At 38.6% G+C, this 22,139-nt stretch overlaps 1 protein-coding gene across 1 annotated transcript in view; it reads right to left on the reverse strand.

The window, feature by feature from the left end:
- DLG1 (discs large MAGUK scaffold protein 1) overlaps positions 1 to 22,105 on the reverse strand; it is a 150,511-nt gene extending 128,406 nt beyond the window's left edge. Inside the window, 3 exon segments of the mRNA XM_075202242.1 lie at positions 13,068 to 13,234; positions 19,200 to 19,331; positions 21,600 to 22,105. Of these exon segments, the coding sequence (XP_075058343.1) occupies positions 13,068 to 13,234; positions 19,200 to 19,331; positions 21,600 to 21,618 (318 nt within the window). The 5' untranslated portion in view covers positions 21,619 to 22,105.
- Positions 22,106 to 22,139: the final 34 nt, after the last annotated feature.

Here is a 22,139-nt window from a genome sequence, read left to right on the forward strand (position 1 = left end):
TGAGTCAGAGCCTCAGTTTCACTTTTGAATTTGGCGCCAATACCCGGATCTGTCTCGGATCCGACTCGGATCCGCAACGTTCGGGTGGGCTCGGATTTCAGAAATCCGAGCGCGCTCATCCCTATTGAAAATGGACACAATCATATTATAAATTATTTGGAGAGATAACTAATCTCTCTCACCCTGATAAGGTCAGTATCCATGTTAACAAAGGACCTGATTCAAGTTCAAACTTAAGACCATGTGTGTGCTGCATTTTGCTTGAAATACATCTGCGCATGCCAGAGAGCTTATGCAGAGTTCTCCCCAACACCTATTTCCTGGGTGCTCCACCCGGCTCTTAAAGCCCAAGAGTGTCCTTTTATGATAGGAGAAACAATGATTTATTCTATTAGAGCAGGCACTATGTGACCACTACAGCCTGCAGTGTGTGCTAGACCACTGACCACAGTCTGACCAGTCCTGGCTGGTATGGGCAGTAACCGCCAACATTTTTCGATATCATTGCAAAGTATTACACTCCCCCACCCGGCTACTTCTTAATGCAGCCGGCAGGCAACATTTTCTGTGGAGAATACTGCTTACGCCAATGAATGTAACTACATGCAATTCATGTCTGAATGTAAAGGACACTTACATCTGGCTACGAGATAGGGGGGACAGGGGAGGGGGTGTATGCACGCCCTTACTACATGGTCTATGTTCAGAAACAGATGTAGCCAATTGAATTCCTGTATTACTCTTGAGTATGCCTGTTTTCAGGCATATCACTTGCACATAAGGCAGGTGTAAGTGCTAGCTATTAGTTATGTCTGATGACTGACATGGTATAGTGTATGTATTAAAAACTACATGTAAGCATGCCATTAGATAGCAAAGAACATATGAATGCAAGGAAGATAGAACATATAAAACACATTGTATGTACAGTACACATTAAAGGACTTTAATTTAAAGTAAAACATAAAATAAAAAAAAAACAACAATATTTTATTAATGATTGTGCTATGAAGATTTGTTCATTTAGTTTCTAATTCAATTTTTTCTGATGTTCTGATGCGACATTTTAGTGAACAGATAGATGCTTGTGCGTATACTGCAGTCTATTCTGTCTACACACTGCAAGTAAAGTTTAAGCAGAGCGCACTTACACCCAGTTTCAAAATGCAAATTTATTGCGAGATCCACTTGAATTTGAATACGGCCAGAACTACCATCAAGGTCCTTGCTCTTTTTTTTTTTTCTTTCTTTTTAGATGCAAGTTGCAAGCAGGTTGTATCACACAAGACTTAGGCCCATAAAATGTTGCTGGTGTCCCTTAATTACAACTAAATGTTGCAACGTTCTCAAATATGGATTATCAAAAAGGTAGTCTATTAGGTTTCCTATATGAATACATAACACACTGAGATGACAACAAGTACTGCTCTATGTATTCACAGCATCTGAGCTGGGTCATAAACCATAAGTGACATGCTGATCTTATAGATGGGGGAACACCAGGCCTCCCCAAAGAAACATTCAACAGGTCTCTGAAGCATATTCCGCATCCATTGATCACTGGCTTACTTACATACTGTAACTTTACAGGTACTCTTATCTTTGGGAGCAATCATGACCATATTTAACAAAAGGGGTCACTATAATGAAAACACCACAAATGTTAAATAGGACCAAGGTTCGAACCCCTCAAAAGCACATTTTAATTTTTTCCCCACAAGACAGCATTTTATATGCAATAACTTGTTTGTTCACTTTAGGATACCCCTTCTCTATAAGTCATGTACCCCAGAGGAGCTGAATTGTGGCAAATGCTTAACAGCCACCCAGAGCTGTCCAATAGTGCTCTATGGAACAGATTTCACAGAGCTGTATTATAGAGCTCCAGACTGCCTTAGTTCACTCCAGAGCCGAAAGCTGCAGGGCAGGTTTCCCCACCACCTTTTGCTGTACAGAGGGGGCATGTTTTCTTAAGAACTGAACAAACCATTCAAGACGAATATCAGTGGCACTTAGATATTAATTTTTAAAAAGCAACGTGGGGGGAAAACAATGTGTTTGTAGCAAAACAGTTTTGTAATTTTTCTAAATCTGGAAAAAGATAGGGCTTTCATTTGGTAGCTACAAAGGGGCATGTTCAATTGTCCGCGTTACTCGAGAAAGTAACAGTTTGTGCACTATTTCTGTTACGGTACTGTGAACGCCAGCTTTCAGCTCGCAGCTCAGGGAAATCCGGGTTAGAATTACCGTAATAACGGTAATACTTTCAAAGCCACGTTACTTTAGAGAGTAACCCGGACAATTGAATATGCCCCAAAATGTTCACTGCATAAGTAACTACTGTTTCAGCATCTGAAGCACGCAGCATTCATTTTTGAGGTCAGTTTGCCAGAAATCAAATGAAATTGTCCTTTTCACAGTTCCCAGGCAAATACAGAACTATCTCAAGGGCCCATAAAAAGTATGGTTTTGTTAATAGGGAATCCCTGACAGATATGAGCAACAGTCACAGGGCTCTCTGCAGCCACAGAACATAAACAGGCACAGGTTTTAAAATCTAGCATTACTATACATGGCATGCAGGCCTTAAGTGTTAAAAAGCAGTCATCACCTGTAACAAGGACGGACTCCTGTCATCCCGTTTCAGCAAAAAAAAAAAAAAAAAGAGGAGTTGGAAAGTAAACACTTTTTAAAGCAAAAACATGAATGGGTAAATTAAAAAAATGTTAATTATCAAACTAGATCACCCTGGGTGTTTTCTCTATCTCAAATTACCCAGTCACAATTATTATAAAGTGGGGACCCTTCTAAATCAGGTCTAGAAATTCATGCATGGCTTTTACTCTTGCCTATATTAGAATATGCAGTAGAAGTATGTTTTAGGTTTTGCTTTTGCCTGCTGTTTAAGAAACAGCAAGCAAAACACAGCATCAGAAGAAAGAAAAAAAAATAAGAAATTAATAATACCAATAAAGAAAAAACAGTGCATTATCTTTATTATCCTAGGGAGGGCAGCAAAACTACTTGCAACATACACTATGAAGACTTACAGAAAATACAAAGTCTTTTCGTTTCAATGCTAGATTGAAAAAATAAACATTTTATGCTGGTATGAATCAATACATAGAATACCAGCCAGTTATTGTATTAGTTCACTAATAACCTATACCTCGTACCTCGTATAGATTAGTTATTTTAAGCAAAGTACCTGATTATCTCAGTAGAGTACATATTGATCATTACCTTAAAAGATTGTAAGAAAGTTAAGATATTTCACAGGGCTTTTGTAATATATACAGTATAATTTTGCTGATAGTCAACATCCAAGGTTTTATCTTTTGTAACATTTACTTTGCTTGTGATGATGACCAATCTACCAATAGATAAACTACTTAACATTACTTTCCCAGTACTTGGTTAAAGGTGTATTATAGTATTTATTTTAATCAGATCACACCTCACACATGTGATGGAAGTAAGAGAAGTCTCACAATGGACCTCATTTACTTAGGAGAAAATCCATCTAAAAGGGTACAAAGTAGCACCTGCACAAACCATGTTAATAAACAAGGGGTGCAAATGCACATGTTTTACATGCAGGGAAAATACGCTCTGCTTTTGCATGTAGGAAACGAATATCTGGTTACTATTATACTGCGGTTTAGAGTGGTAAGAGGGTGGAATCCTCATTAAAATTAACATTTCAACTATTTCCTTTCTAGATTGCTCAGTTTAGAAGAGCACAATGAATTTTGAGGCAAATACTGATTCATGCTGTTTTAAACCATTTGCCAAGTCTTCAGGATTTAGCTTTTGTCAGGCTTCTGTCTGCTTCAGCGAGAATAACCTTGTATGACTTAAACATGGGTCAAGGTACAATGATTTTGCCAGTATTGTAGGAAACACATGTTGTGCTATGTAGGTGCTGTGCCATTATCTGCTTAGTAGTACGCATTTTCAGAATAAGACCGGTTTATTCCAACTTTATACAACCTGGTAGCTTCAAGCTTTCCAAGAGTCACATGGAATAAACTTTAGACAATCAACATAGGGCAGTTTAAAGTAGAATTATCAAATGATATAAAAACAGTCTCAATTTTTCAAGTACTCATGTAAAAAGCCTACGTTACGGTGTGCCTTCACCTTCAGTGAATATATCATACATCACAGTTGCTCCGGCAAAGAAGCCCAACTTCACCATGAAAGCCAACTTCTTCAATGTCTGCGTTACAACACACAGAACATAAAGGCTGGAAATAAACCAAAAATGTGCCCCTATAGAGAATATAAAATATCTGTAACATCAAGTATAAAATTGTTAAAAAAATATGAGTCTCAAAACAAAAAACACAATACAAAAAAGTGTTTCTATTTTTGTTAAACAAATTGAAAAACATAAAACAGCTACCACCCTGGATTACATTCACTTAAATGTGTATTATGTAGGAATAGTTTCAAGTCAGTAGCTATGCAATGTTGCTGGATCAATTATAATCAATTGCTTACACATGTACAATAATTTTATTATTTTAGCAATATGAGGCATGCTTTCTAAGATAAGCCATTATTTATATTAAATTTATCTCCAGAGGTGGGCCAAATTATATTACCATTTCTCTAGATGTAAAGCTGGAAGACAAGAAACGAACCTGTTTATTCACGTACAGGGATGGTGGGATAATGCAGTAATATAATTTTACTTTTATTGACACTTAAAATAATTATCTTGTTGGTTTATGGTTATATGGTGAACATTCCATTTGGTGGCAGGAAAATTAAAGTGTGTCACAAGAGGGAGCCAAATTATGAAGAAAAAGTGAATGTATGAAGCAAAATAGTAATTAATGATCTTGCCAGAGACAGACATTTATCCAAAGCAAGGACAATCAATGATAAATGAGACTTTATGGAAGAGTACACTATGCAATATTTGCATTAAATTTGTTCCAATTTCAGTGCACCAAAATAACTAATATTGTAATTAAAAACACCTATTAACTGTTGGAATAAGCATTTTAAAGTTGCGGATCCTGGATGCAGTATATTTAGTGTCTTTCAGCTATAGAGTTAATAAGGGGATGTAGATTGGTTGCAAGTTAAAATTTACATTAAAAAAAATTAGGCAATTAAAATATAAAATCAAAACTTAGCTTACCTTTGTAGTCACAATGCACAAGCAGTCCATGGTTCATACATAGTCAATAAGATGTTAACACTTAGGTAGGTAAACGCAAGAAAAATATGGAATATTGCATGCCCATAAAGTCACCAAGGTAAAAAAAAAAGGTAGAGCAGGAGAGAAACACAAGCTCCTGAAACAATATACGAAGCACCAAGTGATTGAGTTGTATAGCCCATCTATTTCTATCTTTCATCCATTAGTATGTTTAAAGAGCTTAAAGAACTACCAGGAAAGTCATATTACAGTATTTATTTCACAGCAATTTAAACGCTGCTTCATTAAATTCCTCCTAACAGAATTTGATATATGGTGCTCATAGCAAGTCATTTGCTGAAACACCATATGAAACAAGCTGAGATAGCACATCCTGGTAAATAGCGCATCTTCACAAAAGAAAAAAAATGAATGCCTTTGTACTCATGTAGAAGCAGTTAGAAAAGTACTCCAGAATATAAAAACATCAGCATCAGACCATTCCAGCTTCTGCAGCCTGAAAATTAATGAATTTCTTGGCCAGAATGAATGGAATATTCCATGTGTAACTCCTGAAGAGGGGGGGGGCTGGAGTACTTGAAATCACATGTATACATTTATACGAAAACAAAATCATCAAAACCCTTTATTATAATAATTTAAAAAGTGATACAAGTAGAAAATTTTCATTCCATAACTTAAATTTTAAAGGACTCTGAAACCACATGTCTCACTACACCAAGCCCCCCTAAAGAAATGAAACATTTTAAATTGCAGTCTAAAAATGGGTAGCTACTGTCAAAATAAATTTGAAAAGTTTTACAATACTCCACATTATTCCTATTTGTAAAAATGATAATCAAATAAGCAGATCCTGATTTTTAGTGTGGCTGGTTTCTAAATATTTGCAGCATACAAACTTCATGTGACATTTAGAAATAAGTGCACTAGAGCAGTAAAATACACCCAGTGCAAAACAGTCTGCCATGTTTTGGGAATATGTATGTTTAAGCTATTCTAAAATGCAGTTTCCCATCTTCTCCCCCAACCGTAAACATATGACATTTTATAACTACAGTTTCCATCCTATTGAATACCATTAACCTAGAGGATGTGGAAACTGGGGAAAATATAATAATCTGCACCCCTAGATGAGAAGGGGTAGCTGTGTTCACTTTAACAATATATGTGCTAGTCAGCAAGTTTTTGCACCGGTGTATGCCCAACATGTATGTCATGATATGTCAGCAGCAAGATGCAATCAGAAGATACATGGTGGGCAGCAATAACCAGGGTGAAGGAAAAGCTTATTGTGTTGAGAGCAAATCTTTTGTATACTGCAACTCAACCCAGTATTAGCATTTTGTTTAATTCCTGGCAAGTTGTAAAGTGAATAAACGTGGTGCTTGACTTAAATATTGTTATTACTACATCATATCTGATCAGTTGTGAATTATCCTTTTCACAGTTCCCAGGCAAAGACAGAACTATCTCAAGGGCCCATAAAAAGTATGGTTCTGTTAATAGGGAATCCCTAACCGATATGAGCAAAAGTCATAGGACAACAGCAGAGGACAAAACCTGTCCCATACAGAACTCAAATGCTGCAGATAGGTTACAAAGAGACAGAAGCCCTACAATCTTGAAGTGGTTAAAGAATACACACGATTTGCAAGGTAGCACTTTTCAAATTTTCACAGTCATTAAATATATTCACTGCTAAAGTTAACAAAACCAATTAACATTTAATATACTTAAACCACACCTATTGCATTCAAGTGTAAATTTTTAAACCCAAAAAGGAGTGTTAATTAAATGGCAATTAAATAATTAAACATTATAGAAAAGCATGCTTAACTGGTTTTCAAAAGGATTTTAACAAAAATTGCATCGATAAGTAGCAACATAAAACTCAGAAGTATCAATTTCTAAACCGTACTATTAGTTACCTGCGGTATAGTTTTACTGAATGTCTACCATTAATAATCTACCACACGTGTTGGAAGCAATAGTACTTTTTTTTTTCTCCCAATTGTTGCACTAGGTGTGCCCACATCTAGCTGTGTTCATCCCTATGAATGTATCTTAAGATGTAAAAATAAAAAAATTGTATATATATTTTATATCTCACATGTAGCCATTCTATAAAAAAAATTTAAATGGGCAGATTTGATCTTGGCATGGATACATAGAACATACACGAACACAGGTTAAGCAGGTTATGATACTATCTCGTGAGAAAAAAAATAAACATACATTATTTGTCTAAATTAAAATAGAAGATTTACCATCTTTCACAACACAATATAATCTATTGTAATGAGGGGAGTACCATATGTGCAAATGCTTAAACAAAAAAAACCTTTATTAAAAATGAAGCATTACTGTCTCCGCTATGAGCACAACATTTATGTATGGATAAAGTGTCACCTCAAAATTTCCATGTTGAGTACACAGATTTCAGTAATCAATACCCACTGAAGATTGAGTCAGAATTTCTCTGCTTGAAAGAAGTCAATATTCTTTATTGACAGGGACGGCAGCGCGGGGGCCGGCACGGGACGGCAGCGCGGGGGCCGGCACGGGACGGCAGGGCGGGGGCCGGCACGGGACGGCAGGGCGGGGGCCGGCACGGGACGGCAGGGCGGGGGCCGGCACGGGACGGCAGCGCGACGGCAGAGGGCCGCAGAGGGGGGCAGCGCGGCCAGCACGGGACGGCAGAGGGCCGCAGCGCGACGGCAGCGGGGGCCCGCAGAGGGGGGCAGCGCGACGGCAGAGGGCCGCAGAGGGGGGCAGCGCGACGGCAGAGGGCCGCAGAGGGGGGCAGCGCGACGGCAGAGGGCCGCAGAGGGGGGCAGCGCGACGGCAGAGGGCCGCAGAGGGGGGCAGCGCGACGGCAGAGGGCCGCAGAGGGGGGCAGCGCGACGGCAGAGGGCCGCAGAGGGGGGCAGCGCGACGGCAGAGGGCCGCAGAGGGGGGCAGCGCGACGGCAGAGGGCCGCAGAGGGGGGCAGCGCGACGGCAGAGGGCCGCAGAGGGGGGCAGCGCGACGGCAGAGGGCCGCAGAGGGGGGCAGCGCGACGGCAGAGGGACGCAGAGGGGGGCAGCGCGACAGCAGAGGGCCGCAGAGGGGGGCAGCGCGACAGCAGAGGGCCGCAGAGGGGGGCAGCGCGACAGCAGAGGGCCGCAGAGGGGGGCAGCGCGACAGCAGAGGGCCGCAGAGGGGGGCAGCGCGACAGCAGAGGGCCGCAGAGGGGGGCAGCGCGACAGCAGAGGGCCGCAGAGGGGGGCAGCGCGACAGCAGAGGGCCGCAGAGGGGGGCAGCGCGACAGCAGAGGGCCGCAGAGGGGGGCAGCGCGACAGCAGAGGGCCGCAGAGGGGGGCAGCGCGACAGAGGGTGCCGTGAACTGCAAAAGTTTGGGAACCACTGGTATAGTGTGATTGGAAGAAGACAGCACACACAGATCAAAAAGCAATCATCCTCTAAGAACCATCAGAATTATGACCAGATTATGAGGCATCTTTTTTTGGGATCACGATTATGGCAATAGCACAAGGTATGTTAGCTAGCATGAGAGACCCATATGTAAATTAGCTGCCTGGGTTACTGACTTTCAGTTCTTTGGTATCAAAGGGGATTTGAATTAGCCAGTGCAATCTCAAGCAATTTTCTAGAGTTAAGGAAATTCTACTGTAAAATAGCAGTGTAAGATGCATGGAACCTCCTTGGCACTCAGGACTTTACAGAGTGCAATGTGAAAGGGCAGGAACAGAACCAGTGATCCCAAATCACTGTTCTCCCCCTTTCCCCTGTCCCTTAATTCCGCTACCTGAGTGTTTTTTTCGACTCCTTCAGTCCCTCTCCTCATGCTACCACCTCTACCTAAGTAAGAGTGGTAGCATGAGCCTTTCATGCAATAATTACTGTAACTCTCCTTTTTTGCCTTCCTTTCCCCACGTCTCTCCACTTAAATCTGTCCTCAACACTGCTGCCAGACTAATTTTCTTCTCTCGCCACTCTCTCTCTACCACCCCTTTTTCTGCTTTCCTGTCAGCTTCAGAATCCAATTGAAACACCTTCTCTTCACCGATAAACCCCTCAATCACTCCTCTCCGCCATACATATCCAAACTCATTTCCATACACACTTCCTCCACTCCGCACTGCCAATAACCACTGTGTCACCTTCTAACTGATTGTAATCAAGAGTAGGGTTTCCCAAGGCGCAATGAATATAAGTATAAAAGCAGAGGTAATATGAATAGACAGTTTATAAACTTATGTAAAAACAGTATCAGCAAGCATGTTCACCAGCATGATAAGGTAATGCACAAGAAATGTAAAGTCCAAAACATCCCATACACTGAGCAATGAATCTAAATGAAAAGTTAAATTCAATGTTCAGTAGAAGCCCATAGATGTAGGCAAGAGGTTCCCAAGTGCAGTAATGTTCCTTGCACTAGTAGGAGGAAGTGTATAGCACAGATAAAGCAAACAGACCCTAAAGAGATACAGAGAAGATCATTGTGCTAGTGGTATATATAGTTAGTAGTAAATTAATTAGTTCAAATCGCAAGAAGTCTAATGTGGATTTCACTTAACAGCAGAAGTTAGACTCACCCTGTACCCTGGTGGGGATTGTTGTTCCTTATTGTTTAACTGAAGTGGATTGTGTTCCACCAGTATTAGGTCCCAGTCACTGCCAGCTGGCCGAGATCCTTTTGAAAGCGGCTAAAGATTTCTACATACATAGAAGGCGATGGACCATCTCATAGAAACTTAATCCACCTTTCTAGGTGCACGAGGCAATATTCTTGTCGTTACTAGATCTGGCCCTGTTTATGTTTCCACAGGCAATAGTCAGGCCAGCAGTGGTTTATAGAATGCCATGCTATCAGCAATTCCGTTGTATGTTCTGGCAGCAGAGGAGTCAAACGGGTATGACGCACCTCCTATCCGGGTAAGTAGGGCTTTCTATTAGCAACTTGTAACTCGATATGCAGATGTGCCAGTTATATCAATTAAGTAATGCGAGGCTGCCATTTTCAGCAAGCGTATAACTAGATGAAAGCAAAGGCCAGCTAGGGCTTCCTCCTCAGGGCAAATTGGTATGTGTGCCAGCATTGCTTACTACTTCTTATAGTAGTGCAGTACAATGGGTGGCACCCCTTTCTGATCTTATTGGTCTGTGAAATTTAGGGGGTATGCCTGATTACAGTGATTCAGAGAAGGCTCTCTAAAGACAATAGAGTCATGAGTAAAGGCATACATACATATTTAATGGACCATAGTAGCTAAAAGTAGCTGATATAAGGCAAAGTGGGGTATATATGTATAACAAAGTTGGGTAATGGTTTTTGGATAAGTAAACAAATATATTTTTGGGACAGACATAATGTGGGTGTAAGGGCATGTAAGGTGAAGATTGATGCGAAGAAGTGAATATTGGCAAGATGTGATGTTTGAGTTATTGGAAGTGGCATCAGGGTCTAGATGTTATGTAAATGTTAGTACTCCAAAAAGGTGCCCAGATTGAAATCAATATTGAGACCTTTAGGGGTCAGGATGTTGAGATTAGAGATCCATTTCACCTCTTCTTTGGAGATGGTTGCAACATAGTCCCCTACTCTACATGGTTTGGGTAATTTGATTTTTTTTAATACCAACCATGGTCATGGTTATGTTTTTGACAGAAGTGTGCTGACACTATGTGTATGGTACTTTTTTTTTTTCATAACGCGTAGATGTTCATCAAGTCTTACACTCAAATTCCTTAAGGTTCGGACAACATATTGTAGTCCACATGGGTATTTAAGTATACCACTTCAGTATTGTTGGCAGTGAAGTTAGGGATAGGTTTAATGGAGTTCTGTTTAGTGTTTTTGCAGGCCTACCATCTGTTACAGTAGAAGAAACCTTTTTTTTTGTTCCCCCAGCCATATTTCCTTTTTGTTTAGGATATTTAATGAGACATAGCTGGTTGTCATTTTATTCACTATGTTAGCTGTTTTTCTATACACTACTTTCAGTCGATCTGGGAGTATTTTGCAGTGTCTTTCATCACTTAGTAGAATGGGCCAAGGTTTCTGCAAAATTCCCTCAAGCGCTCTGGGCTTGTTTTTAAGTTGTGTGACAACATACACATCCTCACTGTTAGTTGTTTTGTTTCTAGTCTTGAAGGCCAATAGGGTGTTCCGGTCCATAGGCCTGGTTTCCTTGTGTGCAATATATATTATATCTGCTCCACTTAAATATAGTCCTTATATGGGTTGTTTGCTCAGACATACATATTCTCCCAGTACACCATGAACAAGTCTGCATAACTGAGGGCAAACTTACTTCCCATAGCAGTCCATCTGACTTGTAGTATCTTATAGTATCTGCCCTGGAACCAGATTCAATTGTGTTCCAGGGTAATTGTTATGGCTCGAATGATGAAATCAATGTGTTCAAGCAAGATGTTCGATTCATTGGTAAAGATGGTCTTAGTATGTGTGCATCCACTGGAGTGGTCAATGACGGTGTATAAGGAGGCGACGTCACAGGTCATGAGAATGCAATCTTCCTTATAAGTAATGTTAATTATATCCAAAACTTGAGTGGTATCCTTTAGATAACGTCTCTGCGAAATGACCACTGGTTGTAGAGAATGGTCTATGGTCACAGATTACCTTTTTCCACTCCCGCCTTCAAGATTTATCATGTGCTGCTCCCAACCTCTGGTGAATAGTCTAATTTGTCGTGGGAGTGTTTTCCAGTCTCCACACCTTCAAACATGCCCTTAAAACTCATCTTCTCATTCAAACACATTAGTCTATCGCCTTCCTAACTTTCCTGCCTCCACCTCCATTACCCCACTCTGTTTCACCCCGTGTCCGTCTGTCCCTTTAGTATGCAAGCTCGCACAAGCAAGGCCCTCTCTCCTAGTATTTTCCTTATGCAATTATGTAATTTTACAAGACGTAATTATGTAACTATGTAGATTTGTTGTTTGTATTAATTTAATCATTTTTGTACTTATTTTGTCATATGTTGTAATCCTCTATGTATGACGCTGCAGACCTTTGTGGTGCCTTATAAACAAAATAATAAATAAGCTCCAAATAAAGGAAATCAGATTACATTTAGCAAGGCAATAGGAAAACTACCTCTAGAGAATTAGTTTTAAAATATGCACAAATATTAAAATGTCTGAGCACTGCAATTATGCAGAGGGTAGATGCCATCTAGTTTTAGAAACAAGCAATTCTGAGCCACTACTAACAATACTGTGTCACACCCAGTAAAAGGACTTTGGGGTCACATGGGGTATAAGACATTTACCATATACTTCCTGTTGCTAAGGATGGCAAATATGGTAGTTTGATAAACTGTACTTGTAATTATACACACACCATAAAGCAGCCTAAGCTCACATAATATGTATGCAGCACAAAGTTTCCACTCTATAAAAGCAAATTGGTAATAAAACTATTCTTGCGTCAGACAAAATAATTTTGGAACAAAGTCTCAAGATAAGTGAAAAATCCTTTACTTCACTAATCAAATATAGACTAAAGTATAGTATACTGCAAATACTACAATCGCAAAAAAATAAATAAAAAAATTCTGGCCTGTCAAATGTTAATTTCAGGTATGGAATCAATTATCCAGGAAACTTGGAACTTTAGCCAAGGATCTTTTATGAAATTTGAAGCTAAAAATCTGTCCACAAATTGGCCCTTATGTTACCAAACTTACAAAATTATTTAGCAGGTTTCATATAGAAGCAAGAAGAAATAATTAGTGATCAAAGCAGAGTTGCAAAAATGACCAAAACACAGCAAGAATTAAACTTTTTTCGTTTCAGATTCTCAAAAACATCCTGGGTAACAGATTCAATAGCTGTATTTATAAACACTAAGAAAACATACCTCTACACTCTGATTTAGGCTGCATGGCAGGGTTTCTGAAGTTACTGTTGTGCTAGGTAGGCTGGAAAACTCCCAAGTATTCACAGGCAGAACGGGTACAGGTGGCTTGGAGTTATCAATACATTTGGGATTGTCCAGTAAGGTCACTTCATAAAATTCTTGTATATCTGAAAAATGCAGAACACAGGTATATGGGAACTTTGTCACTTATTCATCAGTCCAAAAAGGAATAAACGTTTAAATATTGCTACAGAAGGATAAATAACTTATTAACTCGTCAAAATGGTGTATGAATTTAAAATATACCAGATTTAAAAAAATATATATCTAAGATTAATAGTACAACCTAATTAATCCCCTTGTGCTCTGGATGAAATTTTTGGCATCTCAACATGCTCCTGCTAGTACATGGAATGTTCATTTCAAGTATACAGCACACAGTAAATGTAACACATACTCTTAGCTATATGTTTTCGGCCTAGACATCTGTTTAAAATACAGTTGTGTGTAGGTTAAAGGCAGAATCTAAGAGTAGTTATCAATTTTAAGAAAACAAAATGCACTGCAGCCTTTACTATTGGAATAAACATGTCTACTAGGTGTATGTGAATGCCCTCTGTAGATTTTCTGCGCGTGCAATAACTATCGTAATATCAAATTAATTGAACTCTTGCTAAAATACAATTAGGACCAACACACAACGTGAAACAAATGAACCACACTTGTGCATTTGTGAACAGACATGACTTGACCAGGACCCATGAAATTGGCAAACTAAAGACAATCAGTTTATTACAATCTGGATTAAGAAACTAGCACACACTAGCTACATAAAAAAAATATATATATATTATATATGAATAGGAGTCGGGGGCAACTATCAATGCAGCGTCCAAAGTAAGATATATGCATTAGTGTGTGCTAGTAATTAGTATCTTACTTACTGAAGATTAAGGTACAGACTTAATGAAGATTAAGGAAATTCAAGGAAAAGTTCTCAACTACTGTTGTATTTCCTTGTCAGGCAAACAAGTGGTTTCAGACACCGCCCCCCCAACCTCTAAGTTGGTAATGAGTGGTTAACATGCTCTGTGACAGAGTCTGTTCTTGTATAATTAGTTATACAAACTGGACACCTGTCAGCATTTAAAAAAAAAACACTCAATAACATTTATAGTATAAATCCATTGTGGCAATCTGGTCTCCTTGACTGAAGCTCCTCAGTGAGCATAAGATAGAATGTTTGGCATTCAATTCTGTATAGAATTGCCTCAAGAAGTGTTGTGAAGCTTTTCCCTCTAATAAAACCATTTCCCTTAAGTGTACAGGAGTTCACTCCTTATCATACTTGCAATATTATTGGTTGGAGCCGCTTCAGACTTCTGTCCCCCAGTGACAGTATACATGGTACCACTGATATTTTAGTGATCATTCCTGTACTCTCCATTTTTGATAGCTCAACAGAGCACATGATTGATCTTTAGGAAGAGACTCTAGTAAACGGGCATCTTAGTAAGGTAGATGACCGAGTAGGGATAGGAAAGGGAGAGCATGTTCCATTTTCCCCGTCCCATCATCCGCCTTAGAAAGATACTTTGGTGTCCCTATAAAGATCAATGATCTCTGTACAAGCTGCTGTTCCTCCTGTGTGCAATCTTAATCTACTTTGCCACTTCATGACTCACTAAATGAAGCAAGAAAAAAATGCTAATGTTTAAGAGGATATTAACAAGGTTTAGTTTGCTTTAAAAAGTAAGCAAAGCAACCACTGGACATAAATATACAAAGCATGTGCATCACTGAACTAAATAATGCAAACCAACTAACATGTTTACGTGCTTGTACTTAACTAGATCTGACCAGCATGCCATCTGTTCACTAAAAGATTTTTAAAGATGTGTTTAGTAAGCAACATTACTGCATCACTCTTCAGCAGTACAGTAATCACTGAGATTGGTGTATATACACAACACAGGAGTCGCAAGACGATCAGAAAAACTTTACATTAATATTTGAGGTGATTGTCCTATAAAGAAGAAGAAATGTGAAAATATAACACCACACTTTACATTGCAACTGGTTTAATAGTAAAGTTGTGGGTAAATCTAAAAATTGCCCTTTAACATTAAAGGTTTCACGCTCAATCAATGACAAAAGACTCTGCTGATTTTTCACCTCAAATGACCGGTCCAAATTTAAAATTCATGTAATGAACTGGTTACAGCAGAATAACTTTAAATACTTGGGACCCTCTTAGTTAGTTAATTAACTTTATTTTGTAAACAGAAACAATTGCACTTTGCCATGACTCAAAAGCGCCACTAGTATAAATGTAAATTTAATGGCTAATGTTTATAGTAATATAAAATGTGTACTTTAGATTATTGATCTGCCTAGAGATATCTATATCGAAGAGTCTATTTTCTTTTTAAACCCAACACTTTGTTGTTTATTTTATTATTATTACTATAGAATGTGTTACACACCATAAAAAGCCTTTAATGTCAGCAAGTTTACATCCTACGCAATTAATCCATTAAGCTGACCACAACAGCTGCACCAAAGGCTGCAATATTGGGCAATTGGCCAACTACTGCATCAGGTGACCCCCAATCACTAAAATCAATACGCCAAATGAACACAAATCATTATGAGGCATGTTGGTAAATGTGGTCAGAATATGACTGCTGTCAAAGAGTATGCACGGCCACCTTCCAGCCACAACAAAGGCCAATAAAACTTAGTCCAAGTACCAGATCTTGTTCAATTTGCTCCACCACGTGTCAAAGTCGAAAGTAATGCTTTTGGTTCTTGGGCCAAGCAGCAGGATAGTTACATGCTGCCAGCATAAATTACCAGAGATACTTTAAAGTTTCACTAGTAGACCAAGCAGTATTTTTGCTTTGTGTTGATTAAATAGAATATAGCAATGTTAGGGTGTTTAGTATTTCATTTTATAATACAATTTTTTCTTAAGATAGTTGTTGCTTGTGTAAATTCTATATATTTTAATGTACTTTTTATTAGTATCCTTAGTGGGTCAAACTGGAAGTTGTAGATAATGAAACTATGTTCCTTTTTATTGCATATCCTAACATATTTTAACATATCCTAAGCTATTAACATTAAGTTTTATCCCCACAAATGAGCTCTGGCTCTTCTCCGATTCAGTAGCGCACAAGGGAGGACCCCAATGACAGACAGAATTACTTAAATGCAGTAACCAGCACAGCATTCAATTAACAGTTTCTGACCATATACCTACGCTTGGCATCTTAGGCTGCCTATGTCTACATGTGAAGCAGCCACAAGGATTCTTCATAAATATACAGCAGTTAAGAATAAAACGGCCATTGGTAGGTTAAGGTGGCTGCTCTAAACACAACTGAATGGCTTTTTTCTCCCTCTTACTCCATGCCATTCAAGTCTCCTCTGCACCTCAGCAAGTTAGATGATTATTTTAATAGTGATTTAATGCCATCTGTGATGTTATACAGCATTTAATCACTAAGTGATCTAATACTGCTGAGGTCAATGGAAAAGATGGATCAACTCTCTATTTTGCCATTGTTGCTCCTGGCCAGAGGCAATTCCCTGTAAAGTAACAGTGATAACAAGTTACCGCAACTTGCACATTGGAGAACACACCATTGAGATTAAACTTTGTTTTCTACGGATTGGGTGCCTGGGATTTAAATTTAACTGTTCCCAGGCACTGGAAATGTAAGTAAACACTGATTAGACAATAAGCAAAGGAATGACATACCTGCACTTTATGAAGACATTTCAAAACAAATTTATCAGGTTTCACTTAACCTATACGTGTCTATACAACCATTGTTCCAGAAGAGAATAGACCCTTATGTGTTGCATGCAGGGGTATGTGTTTTATTGAAAAGGGAATGCCCACTTTAGAATATTATAATAAAAAAAAAAAAATAAAAAATAAAAAAAAAAAGAAGAAGCATGATTCATTCCAGTGAAACCATAAGACAATAACTGAACATGTTCCTTGCCAGCCACACATTTACCTATTTGCTGCCATTAAATTTAAATAACACTGAAGAGGAGAACTATTACAGCAGGCCTGTCCAACCTGCGGCCCTCCAGGTGTTGTGAAACTACAAGTCCCAGCATGCCCTTCCAGCTATCAACTGGTTGTCTACTGGCAAAGCATGCTGGGGCTTGTAGTTTCACCACACCTGGAGGGCCGCAGGTTGGACAGGCCCGCATTAGAGCCTTCCCTTATCACTGGGTCTCCCCAAAACGTAACATATGGAAATAATAGTTTAAGTAGAATTAAACAAACAAATGCCAATAGCAAGTTTTGTGGAAAAAAACAAGGTCCTTCCCACAATAGTTAGACTGTGTCTCACTAACTTTACAGGATGTGTTATACCACATAAAGAGGGCATGGAATGCAGAACTAAAGTACACATCTTAGGCTCTCTAACAATGCTTACCTTTTTTAAAGTACACATATTTGGTATGCAAATACTCAAAAGAGTTAATCAATAAATGACTAGGTTGAATATAATGTTTTTGCAATTATGTGAAATCAAATATTACCCTTTATAATGTTCATAAAATAAAGACTTTATGAATGAGCTACCAACAGAAAACCAACATTACCTCCCCCACACACAAAAAAAAAAAAAATCAATGCACATGAACTAAGGAAAAAAAAGGTTTTGCCAATCTGCTTGAGGGTTTGTGAAGAGAAAGGAGACATCATGGCCTCTGGTGATATTGTCCATAGACAGCCTGGTTTTGGGACAGTGTTGCTAGCCTTGTTAATATTATCAATCTTCCAGTGTCTAAGTGCCCCTGGTCCTTTCTTCGCAGCTTCCCACTAGATGTATTTTTTTAACTTGGTTGCTAGTCACGTGTACCTTTGTTCATCATGCTATGGAGTCTCAGGGTTCACGGCCTTAAGCTCATGCCCCCACTCCCACCAATAACACCCTTTGAAAACCGCACTTGAAAACATAAGGTTCTTACAATAAAAAAATACTTTTAAAGTAGTTGAAATTTTTCCTGAAATTGTGTAGTCAACCACTTTGATATACATACCATTGAAACAATATTTTTTTAAAACCTTAGTACTGATAGGATATCTATAGAGTTTATAATTATGCGATTTCCCAAATTAGCCCAATAACTTTGCAGGTGCCCAACACAAGTGCAAATAACCAATTATGCTCATTTTCAATCTGGCTTGTATATCTGGTCATCAGATGACAACCACCATGTGACAATTACAGATTAAGAAATTCTCATGATGCAGTCACTGCCTGATTGAAAAACTGTGCATTTTATTCAACCACTTATGTGACCATCTGAAAAACAGGTGGGAATTAGAATGTCTTATAAAAATGATAGGTAACACTGGAGCCTGTCTGAGAATACATAGCAGAGAAAAATGGTCCTGTGAAAGGCTATTACCACTGAGGGGTGCATATGTAAAAAATAAAAAAAAATTTATATATATATATATATATATATATATATATATATATATATATATATATATATATATATATATTATTGTTCTTATTTGCACTTTACTACAGTCTGACCAACTTATTGGGGCAGATTCAATTAAGCAGGAGCACAAATCCTCAATTTTTGCTAAAATCTCTTGGAGGTGCGATTAAAATAATTGAGGATTTTAACCCCAAATATCCCTTGGAAGGAATTGCTGGTAATTGAATCTCCCCAATTGAATTCAATCTTCATCTCAGACTCGCCAAAAAATCCCTCAGCTATGAAATGGGTGGAGAAAAGAACCAAATGATCCCAGTTCTCATTTCAGGAAATGTGTGCACTGATCTTGAGGGAAGCAGTGACCAGTCCACTTGTGTGACTATTAATAATAGCAGTGCCATCATGCAGGAAGGATAAGGCTGATCAAACAGCAGAGTAATGAGAGGCTTCTGATGCAAGAAGATTGTTGCATATGAATGGGTGTTTGACATGACAAAGTTCATACATCCAGTTTGATTTGGATTGATTAATTTCACTGCCCCCAAAATCATAAAGTCATTGTGGTGGGGAGTTAATATTTCAGCAAGTACAGCATCACACAAAGATACACTGAATACGCAACTTGGTGCATTCAATAAGACCCACCTATTAAAGCTTGGAATAAGTTACTTTGAAAGATGCCAATCACTCGCTCAATAGATTTCCCAAGTTGTTTATCCTCAGTTTGGTTCAGTCTGGTGCGATATTCCTCCAAGAGGTCCAATGCACGCTGTGTATCTAGACAAACAAAGGAATAATTGTTCACCTTACAACCACTAACAAATTGCTACAGGCAGTATAGTTTGTAAAACACAAAATTAACAAACCTACACTGATTAATCAGAATACAAAGGCTCTTCACCCAAACTCCAGAAAAGATATAGGATAATGACAAGGAATATAAATGCAGCATCCTACAGGGGGTGGTTTGTATTCTTTAAACTTCCCTTTAAAGGTCTGAAAAGCTCAGTTTACTAAAAAAAAATTCATTCATAAGTTGCTCACTGCACATTACCAGACAGTATTTCTGTGTAAGTCTATACTGTATTGTCAGTAAGTGACTTTACTTGAGTCATGCCAGCAGAAATGTATGGTATAGCACTTACATGCAATTATCAAGGCAGCTCCGTGTCAGCAAAGGCCAAGATCAGAATTGATATAAGCAACTTAGTGAACATACAGTATGTATTTGTATATATATATATATATATTTTTTGTGAGTGTGTGGCTTTTATTTTATAGACAGCATTACACCTAACATTATCAGGAATGGAAGCTGCGGACAGGATGTTTCTTTTCCTTGAGAAAACTTAACTTATCCAATCTCACCAAATTGATTTATACTTTAGGATTGTGTTTGACTTCTGTCTCCACTATACAACTTTACTTTTAAGAATTACCTAATAAAAATATGCAAAATGGGAACTCAAAAAATCTACAGGTTTGCCTGTATGTAGCTTGAAATTACACACTTGGCTATATAAAAAAAATACTATTGTGCAAATTATTACTGAATGTTTGCCATTTGCTACAGCTGCATTAATATATATATATATATATATATATATATATATATATATATATATATATATATATATATATACACACACACACACACACACACATACATACATACACACACAAACTAAATATATAAAAAGTTGTGTGTGGTAAATGAAAATACTTGCTAAAAATGAACTACACAGGTGCAGCATAAAGTTAAAAATAATTGCACATGACAGCCAGGAATTATTTACTGAGAATAGACTCCCTGGATTTTTAGAAAGTCAGAGTACACCCCTCCCCCTCCACTCACTATTTACCTCTATTATATCATATATTCATTGTCTCATGCCTACAATTATATAGATCTGAAGTCATTTTTAATACAATCTATTTGCCTTCCTGTATGGTAACCTTGCTTTTGCACTCTCCCATCTTTAAATTTAATATCTTTACATGCATCAAATTTGTCACACACATTTGTTATTTATATTATAATGTTCTCAAAACTTGTACTGTGTAACCATGCCTCTTTGTTTATATAAACGGTTATATACTATGTTAGTTGAAAATAAAAAGGTTAAAAAATAAAATTACACAAAGCCAATTTCAGAATAAATGTAAGCAAATACTCTCCATAAATGAAATCTTACAAAAAGAAACTACACATTAATTTTTTTTTTTTTTTTTACTGTTGGATAGTTTGTTCCTATTTGAATCATTCTGGAAAATGGGGGTGTAGTTAGTGCAACTAACTGAATAAATAAACAATATATCTATATATCTACACATTTACATGTTCTGCCATGGGGGGATAAAGAACTGTACAAAATATGCTCGTGTAGGCAAATTAAAAAATGATGAGTCTCACAGAAATAGCTTAAGTATTGAACCAATCAGAACAGTTTAACAAAGTAGCCTCTTCCATAGACACCTCCTAGACCTAGACACCGTCTCCGGTCCAGTCTGTATCAGTATGAATCAGATCGTCAAAGCATTGAGCAGTATGTTGGAAAGATATCACTTGACCAAATAAGCTACGTGGACAGCGCGTGTCTAAACTAGTCACAAGTTAAAACACAGTATATCTAACGTGAAAGCAATTGAAACTCAAAAAGCAACATATGGCTCTAAATGCCAAATCCAGTTAAAAGCAAATGTTCTAGAGGTGTTATTAAACGTTGCTGATGTTTACTTAGAGCAGCAGCAGTTGGACAGGAATACCCAATGTTACTTGTGTAACCAGCCCTTATCAACACTTTGCCAGATCGTAGCCACCCTACATAAAGTTCCTACTAGCAGGCAGCTTAGGATGCTGCCGTATTCCAGTGCTGTATATGGAACAGGAATTTAGTGCTAATCAAGAGACCATGGGAAATCCACACGTATAGCAGGCGTCTATTCCGACAAAGCTATTCCTACTGTGGGGACCACTCACTGAACAGGCAAAATACTTGCACAACAATACACACACATAAAAGTGATACAAAACAAGACACACACCTTGCTTCCTGACAGGCATAGTGCCTCCCCCTGACACACACCAACAGGCTGCCAGGAGGATGACCTCGACTACCCCTGTCCCCCCTCAGCTGGAGATTCCACGAAATAAAGCCTGGCTTCCACGGTGTCCCACCTCCCTGACCAGGAGGACACAAGAGAGCTTCCCTCCACCCCCCACAGGGAAGCAGTGAGATAGTCCTGTGCTATGCGGGATGCCTCCCCCGGGACTGTTCCACGCACTATGAAAGGGAGGATCCCAACTCCTGGATTTCCAGTGCAAGTAATGTGAGGAGATCTCCGGCTGTTTGTAACCAGGGCGGGTTGGGGGAGCCTGTGGTGGGACACAAAGTTGTTGATAAGGGGCGGTGAAAGAAGTTCCCGTCTCCGCCTCAGCTGGGGAGATAATCACGAAGCAGTTAATGGACAAAACAACAACAAAAAAAAAAAAAGTTATTCGCCGCCGCTTTTTCTTTTCCCTATGAGCTGCCTTTTCCCTCCACTTCTTCTGCTTCTTCTTCTCGTTTATCTCTCAGTCGACTC

Source organism: Mixophyes fleayi, chromosome 3 (assembly GCF_038048845.1).
Source record: "Mixophyes fleayi isolate aMixFle1 chromosome 3, aMixFle1.hap1, whole genome shotgun sequence".
In the NCBI taxonomy this organism is placed as follows: Eukaryota; Metazoa; Chordata; class Amphibia; order Anura; family Limnodynastidae; genus Mixophyes; species Mixophyes fleayi.